This window comes from Tarenaya hassleriana, unplaced genomic scaffold (genome assembly GCF_000463585.1).
Source record: "Tarenaya hassleriana unplaced genomic scaffold, ASM46358v1 Cleome31, whole genome shotgun sequence".
Taxonomy (NCBI): domain Eukaryota; kingdom Viridiplantae; phylum Streptophyta; class Magnoliopsida; order Brassicales; family Cleomaceae; genus Tarenaya; species Tarenaya hassleriana.
The window spans coordinates 1,089,723-1,111,993 of NW_010966274.1; the positions used below are offsets into that span (position 1 = coordinate 1,089,723).

The 22,271-nt window shown below is 38.0% G+C and overlaps 2 protein-coding genes and 1 pseudogene across 2 annotated transcripts; 2 read left to right on the forward strand and 1 right to left on the reverse strand.

Annotated features, from left to right (window-relative positions):
* The window catches only part of LOC104820694, a 21,344-nt pseudogene extending 14,343 nt beyond the window's left edge, over nt 1-7,001 (forward strand).
* A 5,410-nt stretch (nt 7,002-12,411) lies between these two features.
* LOC104820587 (protein trichome birefringence-like 37) lies at nt 12,412-17,251 on the reverse strand. Its single transcript, XM_010551089.1, has 5 exons — nt 16,849-17,251; nt 16,244-16,415; nt 13,874-14,055; nt 13,576-13,734; nt 12,412-12,840 (listed from the first exon to the last, which is right to left on the reverse strand). Exons 1-5 carry the CDS (start codon nt 17,208-17,210, stop codon nt 12,552-12,554), a joined length of 1,164 nt encoding a protein of 387 aa, XP_010549391.1. The 5' UTR covers nt 17,211-17,251; the 3' UTR covers nt 12,412-12,551.
* A 3,245-nt stretch (nt 17,252-20,496) lies between these two features.
* Nucleotides 20,497-22,181, forward strand: LOC104820588 (bet1-like protein At4g14600). Its single transcript, XM_010551091.1, has 4 exons — nt 20,497-20,665; nt 20,812-20,935; nt 21,357-21,413; nt 22,008-22,181. The coding sequence occupies exons 1-4, from the start codon at nt 20,595-20,597 to the stop codon at nt 22,167-22,169; spliced, it is 414 nt and encodes a 137-aa protein (XP_010549393.1). The 5' UTR covers nt 20,497-20,594; the 3' UTR covers nt 22,170-22,181.
* Nucleotides 22,182-22,271: the final 90 nt, after the last annotated feature.

Here is a 22,271-nt window from a genome sequence, read left to right on the forward strand (position 1 = left end):
ATGACATAATAAGACTAGTATGATGTGTGATTGATGATCATATAGATGATCGTAGGTATTGGATACGATCACAATCATAGGTATTCGTTGGAGAACTGAATACTGGATTGACCCGCATGAGATTGTCACATGGACTAAGCGTCATGACTTGAATCTCATATGACGGTTCCATGATTGGATCCTAAGACCTGAGATATCTACGGAATCCAACATGAGGAGCTGCGTACTTTGATTGCGACAAACGTCCTGCGTAACAGGAGGACTATAAAGGCGTGTATTAGGTACGAAACGAATCATGTACTGGATTGTAGATAGTCAAGAAGGGATTTGTACCTCTCGTAAAAGAGAGAGATATCACTGGGCCCCTCGTGTGAGCGAGACTGTAGAAATGTGTGGCCGCACTATAGATGAACGTCGTCTATTTCAGACAGTCGGACTCAGTGAACGAGAAAGCAGTCAAATAAGATAAGGTGGCTTATCCATGCCTTATATTCGACAAATGATATCGTGATACAAAAGGATCATCAAACGGAATCATCATTGGCGTTCGTAGGATCACGAACAAACTCTATTCGAGATAGGTAATCATAGTGTCTTACTAGAGACCGCCTATGAATTGTGTAACCGAAATAAGAGATTTCGTGTTATATTGCTATATCGGATGAGCCTACAGGGTCACACACACAGGAAAGGATGAATGCGCGAGAAGAGACGAGAAAATCTCGGTGGAGCGGAGGCTAGACCGACCGGTCCAGAAGGTTTGGACCGATCGGTCCAGCTAGCCCAGACCGATCGGTCTAGACGTAGACCGGTCGGTCCAGAGGCAACGTGTGAGAGTCACTCGGTCCGGAAATTGCTCCAGACCGATCGGTCCAGACGTTTAAAAGCTCCAAACCGATCGGTCCAAGCTTGGACCGATCGGTCCAGACGTCGGGATTTACTTAACTCGCTCTAATTAGGGTTTTAAGGAGAATAAACTGTGGGGACCGCGACCCAACACTCTAAGCACGATTTTCAGACCCTAGGGAGAGGTTTGGAGAGTGAAAAAGCTAAGAGAAAGATCCCTGAAACACTTGTGCAAAGAAGAAAGAGTTCTTCAGTCCTAGCAGACAAGTTCCAACCGTTGGAATCCTTTCCGCCGTGTGGATACGTGTAGAGGGCAAGGTATTCTTCCTGCCTACAGTGATCAGACGAACACATCAATTGATACAGGCCCCGGATCGATTGAGGTAAGCGTTCTAACGTTTCTAAAAGATCATGCATAATAGGTTTTAGGGTTTCATCAAAAAATTTTGTTTTACATCCGCTGCGCAAACCCTAGAACTGATCTCTTAGGAATTAGATTCGCTCTTGAGATCCCAGGAAAACCCAACAGTTTGATTACCTCTCCCTCAGGGTTCTTTTTCAGCTTGTAAACCCACTTTAGTCCAATAGCTTTATGCCCTTTCGGCAAATCCACTAGCTCCCAAGTTCTGATTCTATTAATTGCTTCAATTTCCTCAACCATAGCTTGTTTCCATCACTAGTTTCCAGCTGCTTCATCATACGTTGTCGGTTCCTCCATTGACAAGAAATACAGATTTGCATCAGGTTCAACTTCGTGAGTTTCATCATACAACTCTTGCAATGATCGGTATCTCATTGGTCTCATGTAACTACTATCCCCAGTATCCTCTGTTTCTGTATTCCTTTGAATACTGTTTTCGGGCTGAACCGAAACCGTTGGTGATGGAAGGGCAGGTTCTGGTGTCTCCAGATTCTGTGAGGTCACTACCGGTCCCTTTGATTCAGAGGTTACTCCTGCCTCATCTTCTTTCCATATCCATCCTTCTTCCTCCTTGAAAGACACATCTCTGCTCACCACAATCCGATTATTTTCTCGATTCAGTAGTCTATAAGCCTTGGTTCCAGGTTCATATCCGAGCATCACAAGCTTCCTGCTTCTATCTTCAAGCTTCTTCAAATGTGTCCCCGTTGTTTTGGCATATGCAATGCAGCCAAAAACACGGAGATGTTCCACATTTGGTTGTTTCTCGAACCAAGCTTCGTAAGGTGTCTTCCCCTTCACGCTTGTTGTAAGTGAACGGGTTTAAAATGTAAACCGCTGTTCTTGCAGCTTCACCCCAAAGGCCTGCAGGCATGTTTCTGTTCTGCAACAAACATCGGATCATCTCGACAACGACTTGATTTCTCCTCTCTACCACACCGTTTTGTTGAGGTGTGTAAGGAGCTGTGAATTGTCTCAGAATTCCATGTGTTTCGCAGTACCTGTTGAAAGCATCAGAGATAAATTCCCCCCCCCCCCCCTATCAGTTATGAACATCTTAAACTTTCTCTCAACTTGGCTCTCCATTTCCATCCTTATTTTCTTAAAGCTTTCAAAAACATCACTCTTGGCTTTCAGCATTTCTACCCACATGTATCTGCTGTAATCATCTACTAGGAGGAGGAAATACCTGTTACCACCGTGAGTTATTGGGGTGATGGGACCACAGATGTCCCCATGAACCAGCTCCAACGGCCTACTTGCTCGGAATGTCGAGGCTTTTGGGAACCTTGATCTATGTTGCTTCCAAATCAGACATCCGTCACAGCTTTCCTATGGCGATTTTATCTCAGGTAATCCAGACACCATCTTGGTTTGCGACATCTCCATCAAAGCTGCATAATTCAGATGACCATACCTCTCATGCCAGAGCCAAGCATCTGTCTTGGCTTTCGTCATCAGACATGTCATTTGTGTCTGGACCATTGATACGGTGTACAGGCGGTTCGATGCTCTCGGGATTCTTGCAACAAGTTCCCCTTTTGCATTGAGAACTTTCATCAGCCCTTTCTCGACAATTGCTTTTCCTCCGGATTCATCAATCTGTCCAAGACTGATGATGTTTTTTTCCAGTTTTGGTCTGTAATATACATTCTCCATCTTCAGCTTTTCTCCATTCTTGCATCTGATAAAAACTGTTCGTTTTCCCATCACTTCTATGATTGATCCATCGCCAACTCATACATTTCTCCTTTCTTTTTCATCTAATTCAGCAAAAGCTCATTTGTTGCCAGTCATATGATTGCTGGCTCCTGTGTCAAAATATCAGATCATCTCCATCTGGTTTAACTCCATCTGTGTGTTGCTTTCTTCATTTAGCAACACCTTAATCTCGTTCTCTTCTGCATTATGGAATAGCTTGCATGATTCCATCATCAATAATGCAGGTTCGTCCTCTTTCTTCTCCACATTATGTACCTGCTCCTCTTTTTCTTTCTTTAACTCACAATCCACTGCGAAATGTCCCATTTCGCCACAGTTGTAACACCGTATTCGAGAGATGTCAAATCCCCTTCCTCTTCCATAACCGCTACGTCCTTTTCCACGGTTATTAAACCAACCTCGGTTTCGACCTCGTCCTCTAGAGTAACCCTGCTCCCTCACATTTTTATCAGCCGAGTTACTTACGTCTCGTGTCAGCAACACATGTTCATTGCTTCTACTCTCCAAGCCCTTGAACTTCTCTTCATGGGCCTTGAGTGCCCCCATGATTTCTTCCATACTCGTGTTATTCAAATCTCCAAATTGCTCAATTGAAGAAGTCAAATGCATGAATTTCTGTGATACTGACCTCAATATCTTCTTAACGATGTACACCTCTTCGACAGTTTCTCCAAGTGATCTCAGCTTGTTCACTATGGTTGAAATTCTGCTAGCAAACTCATCCACCGATTCTCCTTCATCCATCCTTATCCCCTCTAGTTCCCAGTGCAATGTCTGAGCCCTGACTTCTTTCACTCTTTCGACACCAATATGCAGTGTTTTGATAGCATCCCAAGCTGCTTTTGTTGTCTCCTTCACCCCTATTTGCAAAAGTGTCTCCTCACTAATGCTCTGACATATAGCACCTAGGGTCATGCTATCTTTCTTCGTATCAACAGGTCCCACAGATGCAACCGCGTCCCAGATACCTTGAGCCTTCATATATATCTGCATCTTCATTGCCCATACAACATAATTCACCTTGGTCAACATCGTATACTGAATCGAGATGCTCCCTTCCTTGCTCTGCTTTCCAGATCCGATCTGTGTTTTCTGGACATTGTCGTCGTCGCGTACGACACTCCCTGAAGACTCTTGGCGAGATATATATTTTGGCATTCACGGCGAACCATGGCTCTGATACCAAATGTGAAGAACAAAATTAAAAAAACGAAGCTCTGTTTCTGGGAAGAAAACAGAGACCGAAGTTTCTCTTGCTCGTGAGAGAGGTTTCAAGGAAAGCTCAACTTTATTTCACTGATTCTATCCACTTAAATAGAAAAACACAAACTGATTTATTCAAAGATAAAAATGCAACAACCAAACAAAAAAATAAGCAAATAATCAGGAAGCAGTTCTCCTCAGCCTGGAACGTGCCTTTGACTAGTTCCTCAACGAAATGTCCGAAATTTCCTGTCTTTTATTTTCCTTGTTTGAGACAAGATTATTCCAGACATTCTTTTTAAACCCTACCTAGTTTTAAAAATGTTAATAATATATATATATATATATATATATATATGTACAAATATGTTACATTAGTTTCTCATCCGGACTTGCATTACGAACTAAATTTCATATAAAGAATTTGTATTTATTTAGCATTTTCACTTATTCTTGTTTAGTCTTCCTCAAGACACGAAAAAAAATATATATATATATATATATATATATATATATATATATATTATTAAATGTAGTTGTAACAAAGAAGTACCAACTAACAACTCTTTGCATTATCTATTTTTAATTAAATAAATTATCACCAATATTTAGAGCCCACTTAATTTTAACTTAGTTTAATTTATATATTTTGTTATATTAAATATGTTTTTATCATTTTTAAATATTATTAATTTTTATTATATTAATTCATAATTTTTTATTATTTTAAAATTATAATATGTACGGACCTCTAAATTTTGTGAGACCACTCTAAATCTATGGTAGTTAATACCGTTGGGGTAACTGTTGGATACATTGTCTTCGCCTTGACCCTTCAATGGGAAGCTTGCGTTGCTTTCGGCATGAGCTCAGAAGGGTCAGTCCGGAATGGCGAAATCGAAAGAACGATTTCTGCGAGAGTCGATAAATATATACATACTATTCAAAGCTTATTATAAGATTCAACAGATTCATACAAAAAAAAAAAAACAGATTCATGAAAAATGTACTCTTAATGAAAAGCTTATTATAAGATCCTTATCATATGGTTCATGATCTCATAAATATCAATATTTGAATTTGTACGCGTTCAGAACGGAACAACCCCTCGTCGGTATTTCGGAACGAAGATATTTCGAAGTCTTTCTGGTACGTAGATTTTTTTTCCGTTAAGAAAAACGAACGTAAACCAGAAATTTCCAAATGGTCCCTATACTTTTACGATATGTGATTTGACCCCAAAATTTATGAAAATCGCCTAATCGATCCCCTTAAAGATTAAGGTAGTTGTTCCACTCCTCTTCTGATACATGTTTATTGAAAATAATCCGACACTCGTTTCGTCGTCCTTACCCGCAGAATCCCGAGTAGCTGCTGATCCGAGAAACAAAAAGGCGGTCGGGGTAATGCTACTAACATTAACACCCTTTATAACGGTGCAACTATCGAAGGTTTTCGAAATGGAGCCTTCGGGACATATCGTTGTCTTGTTCACGCTGATAATATCTGCTTCCGCGACCGTTTTCTACTTTGTGTATTCGGTAATTGTTTCCTCGAAATAGAAAGCAAAGTCCTACGTTGTCATAAAACCGAAAACTCTTTTGTCTTACCATCCAACTTTGTAATGGAAACCGCAGTATTTCGATACAACGGATCAAGAGAAGAGCTTAGATCACTCGAGGTTCGAGCTCATGTCGGAAGTTCACAAGCATTTGCAACTATTTTCGCCCCAAAGCGTTTTAAGAGAAGGATAGATAAGCAAAGAGAGCTTGAAAAGATTTTATCAGTTTATCGTTTTTTTTGTTCCACGACACGTTATCTCGCGGTTCTAACATAATACGATATGCAGTCTGTTCGAGAAAATCGATGTGAACAACGATGGGAAGATACAAATCTCCGAGCTTAAAATAAGTGACAGTGGAGTTCGGGCTGCTCGGGAGAATAAAATGCGATATTCACGAGGTCGCGGAGTCTTTGCTGCGAGAGCTCGATAAAGATAAGGAGGCGAAATAGACGAGGATGAATTTGAGGAAGGGATCATGAAACTGATGAAACACTACAGATTTAGCTCCGATAACGATGAATCCCCGAGGGGGAATCGGTTTGTAAGTATATATATACACAAACGTACACATACAACTACTTGTTGTTCTTCCAAAGGGCTGAGATCAAATTTCGTATTGAAATGGATCCATTGTAGGAAGAGAATGGAGTTTTGAAAGTGGAAAGGCCGAAGAAAAGCCTCGGAGATAAGATTCTTTCGGCGAAAACGTTGAGAGCTGCAATGGAAGTCGTGGAGGAATCTTGGTCGTTATCTTTCTCGCGAAACCGTTCATGATGAACATCGAGCTCTTGTCTGAATCGGACGGTGTCCTGTCCTTCTACGTCACTTTTACTGTGATTCCACTGGCGAGAAATCTCAAGAACGCTTTGTCGGGTCATTTCTGTCGCAAAAAGGATAAGGCGAGAATCACAGAGGTAGGTAAATGCAGTCTCGATACTGCTCGGTGAACGAGATAATCTTGCCCTGAACTCGAGAAAATGTCTTTGGTTTTTGCAGATTTACCGAGATGTAATGATGAGTAACTTCATGGGTATGTCGATAATCTTGGCCATCGTTTACACGAGAGGATTGACATGGAATTATTCGATAAAAGTTCTCGTCATCGTCGTGGTTGGCCTGGTGATCGGTTTGCCTGCTTATTTCCAATTAGATTACCTGTTATGGATCTCCATCTTAGCCTCCGCCCTGTATTTCTTCTCGCTCGTCGTTATCTATCTCCATTTCCGTGTTCTTGACACAAACTAGCCATCATCTAAAGCTGAATGTAATCCAACAATAGAAGACTGTCAATCTTTGAACATGTTTCTGTCTTTTCACCCATTTGTCTGGTTCAATCATTTGTTTAAATCTAAATATCAAAACTCACTGTTGTGCGGAAGCGTATCGGGTCTCAAATGCGAGGCGATGGAATCAAACGAGAGAAAATAAAAGACATCGGGATTTAACGTGGTTCGGAAGAATGCCTACGTCCACTGTGAGGAAGAAAAAAACAAACTCCACTATATCGGTGAACAAATGTGAAAAAAAATACACACTCAACTTCACTTCCCAATTTCCCAAGAACACCCTTTCTCTCACAATTTAGAAGAAAAAAATTCAAATGCTCAAAAGAACCAAATGAGAAAAAAAAAATTATTATTTTTTTTTCTCCTCTCTCAGAAGCCTTGCTGGCTTCTCTTCCAATTTTCTTTTGTATTGCTTCTTCTGCTTGTGATGCTCTGAACGATGGAATAGGCTGCCTATTTATAGGCTCATGCAGGAGCAAAGTTGTGGCTGTGCAGAAATCCCACCAACCAAGTCACGTTCCATGGCTCCCAATTTTCTTCAATTAATAATGCAAGCATTAGCATTTGTCTGCCATCAATGTATGCCACCATTGGAGCCATAATCAACAATCTCCACCTTGGCTCCAATAACACCATATGCAAACCAAACGAGAAAAGATGTCTCCAACTGTGTCGTAAGGCACTCAAATACCCGAAGGCTTTCAAATGTGCATGATGTTGACCAAGTTCAAACAATGAACTTGATCGCTGTGATCATCTTAGTCAGCATGTCTGCGGGATTATCAAGAGTCTTCACCTTCATGAGTCGTATGATACCTTCTTCGATAATCTTCCGCACAAAGTGAAAGCGGACATCTATGTGCTTCGCCCGTGCATGGTAGACTTGATTCTTGGCCAAGTGGATAGCACTCTGGCTATCGCAGTATACAGAAATGTTTTTCTGTTCAACTCCAAGATCACCAAGTAAACCTCGTAACCAAATAGCTTCCTTCACAGCCTCTCCAACTGCCATATACTCTGCCTCTGTCGTAGACAAAGCCACCATAGACTGTAAAGTAGACTTCCAACTCACTGGAGCTTTCGCCAGTGTAAACACATATCCAGTCGTTGACCGTCGCTTATCCAAATCACCAGCATAGTCGGAATCCACATATCCGACCACACAGTGTCCAAGTGATCCATCTTGCTGAAGCACCAATCCAAAGTCCAAGGTCTTCAGAATATACCTCAGAATCCATTTCACTGCCTGCCAATGTCCTCTTCCAGGATTATGCATATACCTGCTCACCACTCCAATGGCATGTGAAATGTCGGGTCTGGTACACACCATCGCATACATCAAGCTACCAACCGCATTTACATATGGGACCTTCATCATGTACTCATGTTTCTCATCTGTGGTAGGAGATAACGCTGAACTGAGCTTGAAATGAGGAGCAAGTGGTGTACTTACAGGTTTTGACTTTTCATTTAAGCCAAAACGTTGAAGTACTTTCTTCAAATATTGCCTCTGCGACAAACAAAGCTTTCCCATCTTTCTGTCTCTGCTTATCTTCATCCCAAGTATCTTCTTTGCCTCTCCAAGATCCTTCATCTCAAATTCTTGATTCAATTGAACCTTCAACTTCTCGATCTTTGACTGACTCTTTGATGCAATCAGCATATCGTCCACATACAAGAGTAAGTAGATGAAATATCCATCTGGTAACTTGTAGAAGTAGACACAATGATCATACTTGCTCCTTGTGTATCCTTGCCCAATCATGAACTTGTCGAATCGTTTGTACCACTGTCTGGGAGACTGCTTCAGTCCGTACAACGACTTGTTCAATTTGCAAACCCAATCTTCTTTACCAGCAATGGTAAAACCTTCTGACTGAGTCATGTAGATTTCCTCTTCCAAATCTCCATGTAAGAACGTCGTCTTCACATCGAGTTGAGCTAGCTCCAAATCAAACTGAGCTACCAAGGCCAACAAAATCCGAATGGAGATATGTTCCACAACTGGAGAAAATACCTCATGTAGTCGATACCTTCCTTCTGAACGTAGCCTTTTGCTACCAATCTTGCCTTATAGCGGACATCAGTCTTGTCGGGAAATCCTTCTTTCTTCGCAAATACCCATTTGCACCCAATTGCCTTCTTTCCACTTGGTAACTTCGCCAGCTTCCAGGTATTGTTCTTCCGGAGAGATTCCATCTCTTCCTCCATAGCTTTCTTCCACTTCTCACTTTCAGAACTCTTGACTAACTCCTTATAAGTGATAGGAATATCAGCATCAATAACCGGAAGTGCAAAAGCCACCACAACATATCGAGCAGGCATTTTCAATGTTCTCGTCGGCTTACGAAGTGCAATGGGAAGTTCCTTCTGAGGTTCTTGGGTGGAAACCTCATCGTCTTCAGAATCTTCAACATCCTCCTCTCCCATAGGAGGTTCTTCGTTCGCTAGAACAAACTTTGCAGTCTCAAACTCCACCTCCTGTGGACTACTCTCCACCTGCTGTTGAGCACCACCAACTTGCTTCTTCAACATGGTTTGCTCATCAAATGTGACATCCCTGCTAACAATGATCTTCTTTGATTCAAGACACCAAAGATGATATCCTTTCACCCCTGGTGTAATCCCCATGGACAACGACTTCTTAGCTCTGGGATCCAACTTTGATTCATTCACATGATAGTAAACAATCGAACCGAATATGTGTAGAGAATCATAATCATTAGCACATTTGTCATACCAAACTTCCATGGGTGTCTTGTCTCCAATTCCAGCAGATGGTAACCGGTTGATAAGATGGCTCGCATATGTCACAGCCTCAGCCCAGAACCATTTGTCTAATCCAGCATTAGACAACATACACAGAATCTTCTCCAGTAAAGTTCGATTCATGCGTTCTGCCACCCCATTCTGTTGCGGATTATTTCGAACGGTGAAGTGTCTGACAATGCCATCATCTTGACAGATTTTTGCTAGTGGATCACTCATGTACTCTCTCTCGTTGTCTGTTCGGAGATGCTTGATCTTCCTCCCAGTCTGGTTCTCCACCATATTTTTCCATTTAAGGAAGCAATTCAACACTTCATCCTTGGTCTTCATCACGTACACTCATACTCTTCTTGAAAAGTCATCAACAAAAGTGACAAAATATCGGCCACCACCTAACGAGGTCTCTCTTGTAGGCCCCCATACATCAGAATGGACATAATCCAGAATACCTTTAGTGTTGTGGATAGCCGTCCCAAACTTCACTTTTGATTTCTTTCCAAGAACACAGTGCTTGCAAAAGTCCAACTTGCATAGTCTGGCTCCTCTCAGCACACCTTGTTTGACGAGGTTCTGCAAAGCCTTCTCTCCAGGATGTCCCAGGCGCATGTGCCAAAGCCTGGTGACCTCAGAATCCTTATCTTCTCCAGCCGTAACAACAACTGTTCCAATAACCGTACTACCTTTGAAATAGTACAAGTTATTCTTCCTTACTCCTTTCAGGACCACCAATGCACCAGAAATAACTTTAAGAATTCCATCTCGAATAGTCACAGTATAACCTTTAGATTCCAAGGTTCCCAATGAGATGAGATTCTTCTTCAAATTTGGTACGTACCGAACCTCCGACAGAATTCTTGTAATTCCATCATGACACCTCAGTCGGATTGAACCTATCCCAGTTGCTTGTAGAGCGCCATTGTTGCCCATGTAAACAACTCCTCCATCTAGTTCTTCAAAGTTGAAGAACCACTCCTTGTTGAAACACATATGATAGGTGCAACCCGAGTCCATAATCCACTCGTCAGAGTGAGATTTTGATGATGTGCCGATCAATACAAACTTTGATTCGTCATCTTCATATTTGGTGACAAAGGCGTCTGAAGTCGACTTTGAAACGGCATTCCCATTTTCTTTCTTCTTCAGCTTTGGACAATCCTTCTTCCAGTGTCCAGTTTCATGACAAAAGGCACATTCATCCTTCGCAAGTCTGCCTTTTGAGATCTACCCTTCTTCTTCTTTCCAGGCTTATGAGTCTGTTCACGACTTCGAGCAGCATAGGCCTCCCCTGCTGAAGTTGAACTGTTTTCATTCTGATCCTTTTTCCCGATCTCCCGATTGTACAAAGCTGCGCATACTTCATCGAAACGGATTTGCTCCTTTCTATGAAGTATCATAGTGATAAGGTTCTCGTATTCTTCGGGTAGAGAGTTCAAGAGGAGAAGAGCCTTATCCTCATCCTTGACCATTTCATCAAGGTTTTCCAACTCCGTCACCAGCTTATTGAACTCCGATATATGGTTGTACATTGTAGTGTCCGATTGGTATTGCAGGCGGAACAATTTCTTCTTCAAGTACAACCGGTTCTGGCAACTCTTCGTCAAGAACTGCTTCTCCAACTCTCTCCAAAGTTTGCTTGCAGATGTCTCCTTCATATAAGGGAGTTTTAGCTCCCTTGTTAAACACGAACGGATTACTACGCAAGCATTGCGGTTCATTCATACCCACTCGGTATCCTCCAGGTGTGTCGGTTTCTGCGGATCAAGAGCAACAAGAAGCTCTTGCTGATAAAGCGCATCCATCATCTCGCCTTGCCACAAACTGAAATTATTGGTCCCGTTGAATTTCTCCACCTCGATCTTCGCATTCGTCACCACCGTTCTTCCCGATGACGCTGAGGATCGGGCGGTCGACGACGATGATGAGCCAACTGGTGGAATCGCAACTATCGCCGGTGTTTCGGTGGTCTCCTGGGCCATAACTCCAAATCACAATTTTTTTTTTAATTTTTCAAAACGACCCGTGCCTTGGTAAAAGGTAACCAGGCTCTTATACCAATTGTTGTGCGGAAGCGTATCGGGTCTCAAATGCGAGGCGATGGAATCAAACGAGAGAAAATAAAAGACACCGGGATTTAACGTGGTTCGGCAGAATGCCTACGTCTACGGTGAGGAAGAAAAAAACAAACTCCACTATATCGGTGAACAAATGTGAAAAAAAAAACACACTCAACCTCACTTCCCAATTTCCCCAAGAACACCCTTAATTTCTCTCACAATTTAGAAGAAAAAAATTCAAATGCTCAAAAGAACCAAATGAGAAAAAAATTATTTTTTTTTTCTCCTCTCTGAGAAGCCTTGCTGGCTTCTCTTCCAATTTTCTTCTGTATTGCTTCTTCTGCTTGTGATGTTCTGAACGATGGAATACGCTGCCTATTTATAGGCTCATGCAGGAGCAAAGTTGTGGCTGTGCAGAAATCTCACCAACCAAGTCACGTTCCATGGCTCCCAATTTTCTTCAATTAATAATGCAAGCATTAGCCTTTGTCTGCCATCAATGTATGCCACCATTGGAGCCATAATCAACACTCACAAACATTTGAATCATAACGAAAGAAAACTATATTATTGTTTTCCACGAAAAGAATCACTTTACAGTTCATCCTGTAAATTTTGTCCTTTTCTTTATAACATAGTATTGTCAGATTCTATGAACTTCCAAGAATGTATAGAGAGAGATTCTTTCACATGGAAAGAGCTGAATATAGAAGCTGGTTCCAAGTGTCGGGTAAACCAGGGAGACACCAATGGCTGCAGTCAGTGCCGCCATCACCAACATAAGTGGATGGATGAGCATCCTTTCTCAATTGCGACAACATCGTAATATCGAGCAAGTAGACAGACGTTCTCATCGAGCTCAAGACTTTGGCCAGGACGGCTGTAGCCGGCGGTGGGCCGCCCGGGTAAGTTGACCCACTCAGGGGCTCCGTTTGCCCTATACATGTCTTCTTCGGCTCGTTCCATTCCCTTCCCCTGTTTCCGAAATGTAAAACAAGAAACGTTATTGAGTAAAAAATTACATATGTTTTCAAGTTCATGTTTTGGTATCATGTACGGTACTAGGGCTAGATGTGGGTATCCAAACATGGTCCCTGTGGTACCCCATATCTAGGAACTGGAGCCGTAACAAATGTGGTACGAATGCATGTCGGTTGATTACCCTAGTCCGATAGTTTAGGTTCGGTACGTGAGTTTCGGGTTCCGCAGCCTAGTTACCGAACTCAAGAGTAACCCGGGGAGAGGAGAGAGAGGGAGGTGAGACCAAGACGGCCTGAGATCGCATCGTGGGTCGGGGTGACACTACTGGCGAGCGACGAGCCTCATCGGGTGACGGGCAAGGGGCAACACTCGCGAGAGAGGCTGCGGGTGGCAAGGGTCTCACTAGGGTTTACAAAAAAAAAGATTGGATCATAAGGATCGAGTTGGGTACGTACGATTAGGGTTTTAAATTTCTCGTGTCCTCGCCGCCTCTCCTCGTTCCGTCACGACATCCGTGGCTACCCGAACCCTCGCCGCGCCTTATAGGTATCCGAAACTCGAGTACCATACCATCACGAGACCGAAAGAACGTACCGGTAACCCTAAAACTCCGAGGGGAGAAAATCGAGACCGAGTAACCTAAAAATCCCGGGTACCCGGCAGCAGCCGCCCGTCGATGAACTACGAATCTAAAAGATTGAAAGGCGTATATGTATGTAATGTACTCACTGGTAATGCGTGGGAGAGATGCCTTGGAAGAAAACTCGGGTCTTGGAAGAATCAACGTTGAGGTCAACCCATTTGGCCCACGTGCTTAATCCTTTGTAAAACGCCTCCAAACGGTCCATATCGCTCTTCAAAGCAGACCCATCTCTCACATAATCCCATCTAAACATCAAAAAAAAAAATGTTAACAAGGATCATATCGATATTATAATAAAAATAAAATTCGGTGGGTCTAATAATATAGTGGAATATTTATATATATTAATATAAGAGAGGGGGGAAATGAAAAATTTTAATATACCCTTGTGATTTTTTCCCTTTGTGGAGCCACCAATGCCAAGAATTGAAGATGAGAACGTCCATTCCTTTCCAAAGGTTGGATCCACCATCTATGGCGTCTAGGTTAAGGACTCTGCCTACGCTTTCTTTGGAGATATCCACTAGGTACGGTGTTCGGTATAGATACAATGTGACGCCGTATTCCTAATCATAATATAAAATAAAATTAAATGATAATGATTAGAATTAACAATCATGATCTATGGAGATATATATATTTTGCAAACATCTAGTTGTTCCATTGTCATGGATATTGATGTGATGCACCCCTAGCCACATGAAGAAATGTATATGTTAAAAAAGAAAATCCAATATAAGTGTATAAACTTTACAAAATGTATCATATAAATAACTAAATTTTAAATTTGATCTAATTTATACCTTTAATGTTAAAATATTTCAAACTGATATATCAAATGGTAAAATATTCTAAATGGATATCTCAATTTACAAAATCGATAGCAATTATCAAACTCGACTCTGACGATGATATATAAACTAAATATTAATTTTTAACATAAAAAATAAATTGACGTTGTAAATTGATTTCGAGTTGGGATATTAATTTAGAATATTTTAACATTTGAGAAATTAATTTTTATTCTAACAGTTGATGTATTAAATAGATCAAATTAAAATTTTATGCATTTATTTTATATAAAATCACTTAGACAATTAAGAATCTTTCGTGGAATTATAGATTTTTTATTTGCACGGAACGTGAAAAGATTTTTTTTTTTAATTTTATTTTGGGATTTATGATATTTCCGGGACCGGTTTTTAATAAGTAACGATTCGTAATATTATTTTAAGTTGGAAATTAAATTAGGGAAAAAAAAATGTCAAGAGAAGAGAACAAACACAAGGAGAGAAAGAAGCAACAAGACGAAGGAGTGGTTGTCATTCATTAGCTGTTGTGTTACAGAGACTCATCATGCATATGCATTAGCTTATTTTCTTTTCTTTTCATTTTTTTATTAAATTGTTTTTTTTAGAGTAGATTTCTGAATTATATTAACTTTTAAAATAAAAAAAAAGTTTAATTTTATTTTGTAAGGGAAAGTATAAAATAAAATCCCAAAGGGCATAAAATGCCAAACTCGGAAAATGAGTCAAGTAAAAAAAAAACAAAGAGAAATCAGATGTTCTCAGCTTTTTTACCGATCAGAAGCTAGAGTTTGAGAGGAGACCTAAAGATAGCATTAGATATTTTCCATATATATATATAATATATATATTAGATTTCAGCATTCTATTATTACTAAAAAGAATATTATTATCATTAGAAATAGTTTATTTTAATCATATTTTTTGCTATGTAAATATTTATTTTTTTTTATTTACTTTATTTTAAAAAATTATATCTACAATTAGGTGTTGAAAAATATTTAACATTGAATTCTTGAATTCTTAAGAAAAAAACTACAATGGCACATTGTGATTTAACAATATGTTAGCTTAGTTGTTGTTAGAACTTATTTTTATTTTATTTCAGTAAAAAATATTAAGATTATTGTTGTAGTTTTGACTTCCTATGCATTAAATTAGTAATTAGACTAATAAATAATTCCACAAAAAAGATTAAAATTGACATGTGAAATTTTCTGTGCACAACATGAAATTAAAAAAAAATATCCTTTTGTAAATTTATATTTATTTAGGGGTGTAAAACGGGATGGTCCGACCCAGCCCAATCCAACTCGTTCCAATCTGAAAAAATTTTAGTCTTTTTTGGGGGAGCCATAAATATATCAGCCCAACCCATATCGTCTTAACCCGTGAGCCAAACGAGTCGTTCCGCGAACCAAATATATAATTTTTAAAAATAAAATTTTAATACTAAAAATATTTAAAACTAATTTTATATTTAAAAAATATTTAAAATATAATAAAAAATAAAATTTAAACCAAAACTAACGAAATATGTAATAAAAAAATATAATTTGTATATAGAAATATTAAAAAAATTTTAAAAAATTTTTTGGCCCACGAACCAACCCGGCTCGTGATAGGATGACTCGTTTGATCCGATTTTTTCTGGGCTCAAATATTTTGAGTCCACCTCGAAAAAAATATGATCCTACGAGTCGTCCCGTAGTAAGCATTGTCGCATCTTTATATAAATTTTTATTTTAAAAAATATCTTTTTTAAAAAATATTTTGGTCCATTAGCTGCCTTTTTATGTGGCCAAATGGTCTAACACCATTAATCTACGTGACAAACATGTACTATCGAGGATTGATTAGATTTTGTTTTTTTTATTGAAATTTCACATAAATATTTCCAATCAAAATTAATTTTTTTAAAATGAATAAATAATAAAAACATTACCTCGAAGGAGATGGAAGAGAGTGGGCCATGCTTCGAAAAAGTCGTCTTGGCGTTTGGTACCGACGCATGGATCATACATCCCAACGATTCCCACATGTTCAGACTCAGTGAGTCGCCCACGAACAGGACTCGTTTCCCTCTCCATCTCCTCAAGAATTCAGTCCCATTGAACCTATACATTACAGGAAAACGAACAGCAATTAAAACCCACCAACAGCTGTTTTAATGATTAGGGTTTGCTTTTACATATCCTAAGATTGGAGATTATATAATATATATATATATATATTATGAATAATTGTAGAAAAAAAACTCTTTTATTGTTAATTATACTGGTTTCGAACCAAAATTAATATCACACGGATTTTCTTTCTGATACCATGTAAAAACAAAAGAGACAAAATTTAATATTTTTATTCATTGAAACACCCGAAAAAATCTTTAGTATATCTCTATTTATCATCGACCATCAAATAAAATAACAGTTTTAACTAAATTAGAAAATCTACTTTTATATAAAACAGAAGATTTATATCTAACATAAATATTAATTGGCGTATGAATAAAGCATTAGAAAATCTACATATGCATGTATACGTATGTACCTGGGAATGTCGCATGAATCCGGTTGCCAAGAATATTTGAGAAACTGCTTGTCGGGTCGACCGAATTTGAGACAATTAAACTTATCGTCGATGAAGGGACATGAAGAAGAATCATAGAGAGGGTAAGAGATGTCAATGCTCCACCTTCCTTGGAACAAGTTACACCCACTTGTCTGCTTCCCGCCTCTCAGGAGCCTCCCTACTCCGCCGTCGCCACCGGGCACGGCGGTTTCGTTGCCGTTGTTCTGGTGGCTGACGTGGCGTCTGTTCCCCGAATCGGCCGAGGCTTTGTCAGCTCCGGACAAGAATATGGTCAGTAGCAGAAGTGTAAGAAGTGAGAGAGAGATTAGTCTCTGACCCATTTCTCTCTCTCTATTTTCAAGGGTGTGTTACTTTTATGAAATCAGCCTGAGTTTGGTTATATATATATATATATATATGTATGTATATATAATATATATATTTCTGTGTTGTCAAAAGAAGAAGTTGAGTCGGACAAAGAAGGCGTCTTTCCCAATTTACCATTCATTTCTGATTTCTTTCCCATAATGTAAAATTTTTTATCCTATCTGTCTTTTCTATTAATCTTTTCAAATTTTATTCCTATTTAATCATTTTAGCTCCTCATTAACTATAATAAGACCATAATATTCTTCTTAGGTTACCATTATTCCACTTTTGAACTTAGTATTTTTTTATGTTAGTGCATGCATCTGTGTGCACGTATGAATATATAATTATAGATAGGGTTGTGAATCGGTCCGATCCGGCCCGAGTCCGCACTCGACCCGAAGGTTTCAGATTCGGGCCGACCCGATTTTTTTCGGGTCTAAATAGTTAAACCCGAAATCCGGCCATATATATATCGGGCTCAGGTCGGATCGGGCCGGCCCGCATAAATCCTTTGTAAAATTTATTTTTTTTAATTTTTTCTTTTTTTAAAAAAAAAATATCGGGCTTACGGACCGGTCCGATTCGAGCCCGAAACCCGATTCGGGCCGGATCCGAAAGCCTGATTTTTTTCGGGCCAAAAAATTTAGGTCCGAAGCCCTGTAATTATCGGGCCGGGCTCCGGGCCTCAGACCCAAATTGGCACCCCTAATTATAGACCCAAATCGGGCGTGTAGAGAGATTAATTCTGTGTATATATAGTTTGTGTAATAAATTATACTTTTTTTTGTGTATATATATATCCATGTGTGGATGTGGGTGTGCATATATATATATATATATATGTGTATATAGTGGGCAAATCTTGGTTACATTGGATTTCTTACTAAAAAATTTCATAACTTGGTCCAACATTGACCTATTTAGAATATTGGCAAAATGTGGAATAGTCTAAAATAAAATCAAATTTTCGACAATTGTGGCAGAAAAATCAAAAGATGTATTTGTAAATATGTTTTTTTAGGTTAATAAATATATCCTTTTGTTTTTTCGCAGTGGTGGGTTCACATGCTAGACCCGTTGGAAATTCAGACGAAATCCAGCTGCGGATTGATCCGATGCAATCTGACTTGGATGATGAGATCACGGGTCTCCACAGCCAAGTCAAGCAGTTGAAAAATGTAAGAACCCTAGAATTCTTTCTCGTCCTTTTTTTTAGGACATAATATTCCGATGATTTAGGAAACCGTAATGGACAACCGGTTCGTTTGGATATGTTCCATGTGTGTGGTTCTCAAGATTTGTGGCTCTTTTTCTCGAGCATTTGGATGATATCATAGGATTATAATTTGGATTGGAGTGTGAATCCTAATGTTTAGTGCTTTGAATTAGGGTAGTGTAGAGATTTTGTGTTGCTTCTCTTGCATACACATAGGTTTCAACTTTGAATATCTTGCCTTTGAAAATGGTGGGGGGAGGGACAGATCTTGGAAGGATATATGGTGAGGTCTTGCTTAGTGGAAAGTGGAGCAGGCTTTGTCTTTCTGCGGAATTTTAAAATATAATTTATATTATGATATACTATATTTTAAATTACACATTTTATTTAAATTTTGTGTGTATGTATAGGTTATGATTTTTTATTAAAATTATATTTATGAGTATTTTTTTATTGGGGGTTCCGTGAATGAATAAAAGATTTAGTGGACATTCTGTTTGGTCTGCATGTCACGGGGGAACATCTTAATCATTTTCCATCAACCTTCACATGCTTCTACGCCATGTGTTTGTGATTGTGGTTCTTTTTTAATTATATATAATTTTACTTTTATTTTTTTTGTATAAATTTTACTTTTATTTTACTTATCATATGCAGGTAACATGGACTGGTTTTTATAAGTAGTTTTTTAAAATTTAATAAATATTATTCTTAAATGTAAGATTAATCAAAAGTAAAATAATTAATTTTAAAAAAACGATTTTTTAAATCGAATAGATTAAATATGAAGTTAATTCAATATAGAATTTGGAAAAAGGAGTGATATTATTTTTAAATAATATTTCTTAAAAAAATTCTGTATCCAAAAAAGTTTAATATGACATAATATAACTAATACCAATTTTTTAACAACAAAAATATACCATATTTTAGTCAACAATTGAAAAAATATCATATGTAGGTTAGAAGTTTAAACAAACTTATCCGTTTCTCTTACTTTTTTTTTGTATAATCCGAAAGTTTAAGGAATATTTATCTCAATTATATTTTTTTTATCAAATTATATTTTTATCTTTTTTTCAATTTAAAAAATTTAAATTACTATAACTCAAAAAATTCTACCATAATTTAATCAAATTTAAATTTTTATATTTTTTAAAATTATAATAAATTTTAAATTTTTTATTTAGAGAATGATAATTCTTAAATTTTAAAAATGTTCTTTTTTCAAAAATATTTTTTTTTAAAAGTAAGAAAAATAAAAATATAATCGCTATGTCATGACTCCACTTGCACTCCATATTATTAGATGACGACTCTAATGCTTGGTTATAGAATGAACCAATCAACAAATAAAAAATCATTATATTTTGGGGTTTTTCTTTTTTAATAAAAGGAAAATTCCATAAAAATACCTTAATTTGTTTAAATGAACCATATAAATACATCAATTTAGAAAATTGTTAAATAAAAACCCTAATTTAGAAATTTATACCAAATTGGTATTTATTTGGTGATGCTGTTATCGATTAATGATGTATTTATTTTATATAAATTGATTTATTTAGCAATGTGAAAATTAGGATGTTTACTGACCGGATTGGGATGAATTACTATAATTTCATATACAGGCCTTGGGCCCTTTTCTTGTTGTAGCCCACGAGAATCGGCCCATTTAGTTGGTTTCACATTTATTTATTCATCTGTTAAGTGTGTGTCTATATATATATATATATTAATATATAATATATAATATATACCTTGATGATAATTAATACTAATATTTTTCGAGGTTGTACAATATTTTCACAGATAATCACAAGATATATTCTATTTCTTTTATTAGATTTGTGTAGTTTATTAAAGATTTTAGTATAAGATTAATTATGTGTATGCTTTATTGAAAAATCTAATGTAACGATTTTAATACATGACAACTTCAGACCAATGAGATAATGCCACGTTTACACCATTCCTTTTACCCGCCAGCTCAGCATCAGAAAAAGGAAAAAAATATAAGTGATTTTGAATTCTCTGATTCCTGGTTCTTCGATTCTCTCCTCAATTCTCTGAGAAAATCCCCATCTCAATTCAGAAGACACTAATCGTTCGGTTTTAGGGTTTTAATTTCGCTTCGATGGCATCCAGTTCTTACAGAGGCGGTGCCAGCGGCTCCTTTTACGGCGATGCTGCTCCGTACAGATCTAGGTGTGGGTCGATTTATTGGTCGATCGTTGGAATTTTTTGCGATCAGTCCCTCGGATGCGATGTATTCAGAAAACCCATGATTTTTCGGTGTAAAATTCCTATTTTTTGGGTGTTAAATCGAATTCGGTTTTGGATTTTGGTTGCAGAGATGGGCTTAGCACTAGACCCGTTGGAAATTCAGACGAAATCCAGCTGCGGATTGATCCGATGCAATCTGACTTGGATGATGAGATCACGGGTCTCCACAGCCAAGTCAAGCAGTTGAAAAATGTAAGAACCCTAGAATTCTTTCTCGTCCTTTTTTTTAGGACATAATATTCCGATGATTTAGGAAACCGTAATGGACAACCGGTTCGTTTGGATATGTTCCATGTGTGTGGTTCTCAAGATTTGTGGCTCTTTTTCTCGAGCATTTGGATGATATCATAGGATTATAATTTGGATTGGAGTGTGAATCCTAATGTTTAGTGCTTTGAATTAGGGTAGTGTAGAGATTTTGTGTTGCTTCTCTTGCATACACATAGGTTTCAACTTTGAATATCTTGCCTTTGAAAATGGTTCGAAGGTCTCGGTAAAGATTTTCCCAAAAATTGAATTGATGATTTCGATTTTGCTGACGGTTTTTGATTTAATCGTTTTTTATTTCAAATTTTTCTCTGCTTGGGTTACTAATTCTGAAGTCATAGTGCAGATTGCTCAAGAAATCGGGACTGAGGCGAAATTTCAGAAGGATTTCTTGGATGAACTGGTATGTTAGTATTGCTTCAGTTCTTGATTCCACGAATTCCGCTTGACATAAATCTTCCGCATTCTTTTCTGCTTTAATCTGTTTGAACCCATCAGTGTAATATGCGATACCAAAATAGAGTTTTCATTTGCTGTTCTTCAAATGATTTTGTGTTCATTTTTGGTGATGGTGACTTTCAGTGTTTATGTTAGAGAATGAAGTTTGAATCGTGATGTCTAGCACAATATTATCATCTATCTCAATGAAGTAGGTCAATGTTGTGGGAAATGTCGTCATGTTCGTATTAGATATCAAGATCCTCACTGAAGTAGATTTATGGTATTGAGTTCAAGCCTCTCATCTACTAGGATTATTTTTAATTCTCTTTTTAGTTTCCATAAGGTTTTGTAAGCTAAAGCCAGACAGTTAGGTTTGGATGCATAAGAATGCATGTCATTTCCTTATCATTAGCCAATGTTTTCAATTATATTGTACTAAACTATACCCGGAATCAAATGTCGGATGGAATGCAAATCGATATATCATTCTTTCAGAACATTATTTACTTTGCATGTGACGAAAACAAAGATTCGATGATGTTTTTTGCGGTTGCAGCAAATGACATTGATGAGAGCTCAAGCAGGAGTGAAGAACAACATAAGGAAACTGAACATGAGCATCATAAGGAGTGGCAACAACCATGTCATGCATGTTGTTCTCTTTGCTCTCCTCTGCTTCTTTGTCCTCTACATGTGGTCCAAAATGTTCAAAAGATAAAAAAAGAGAAAACCCACTTTGGCAAATGAAGAAATATTGCTGTAAAGACATCCTCTAGAAGTGTAAGCTCTAAAAAGATTACCTTAGGTTTTGTAATAACAT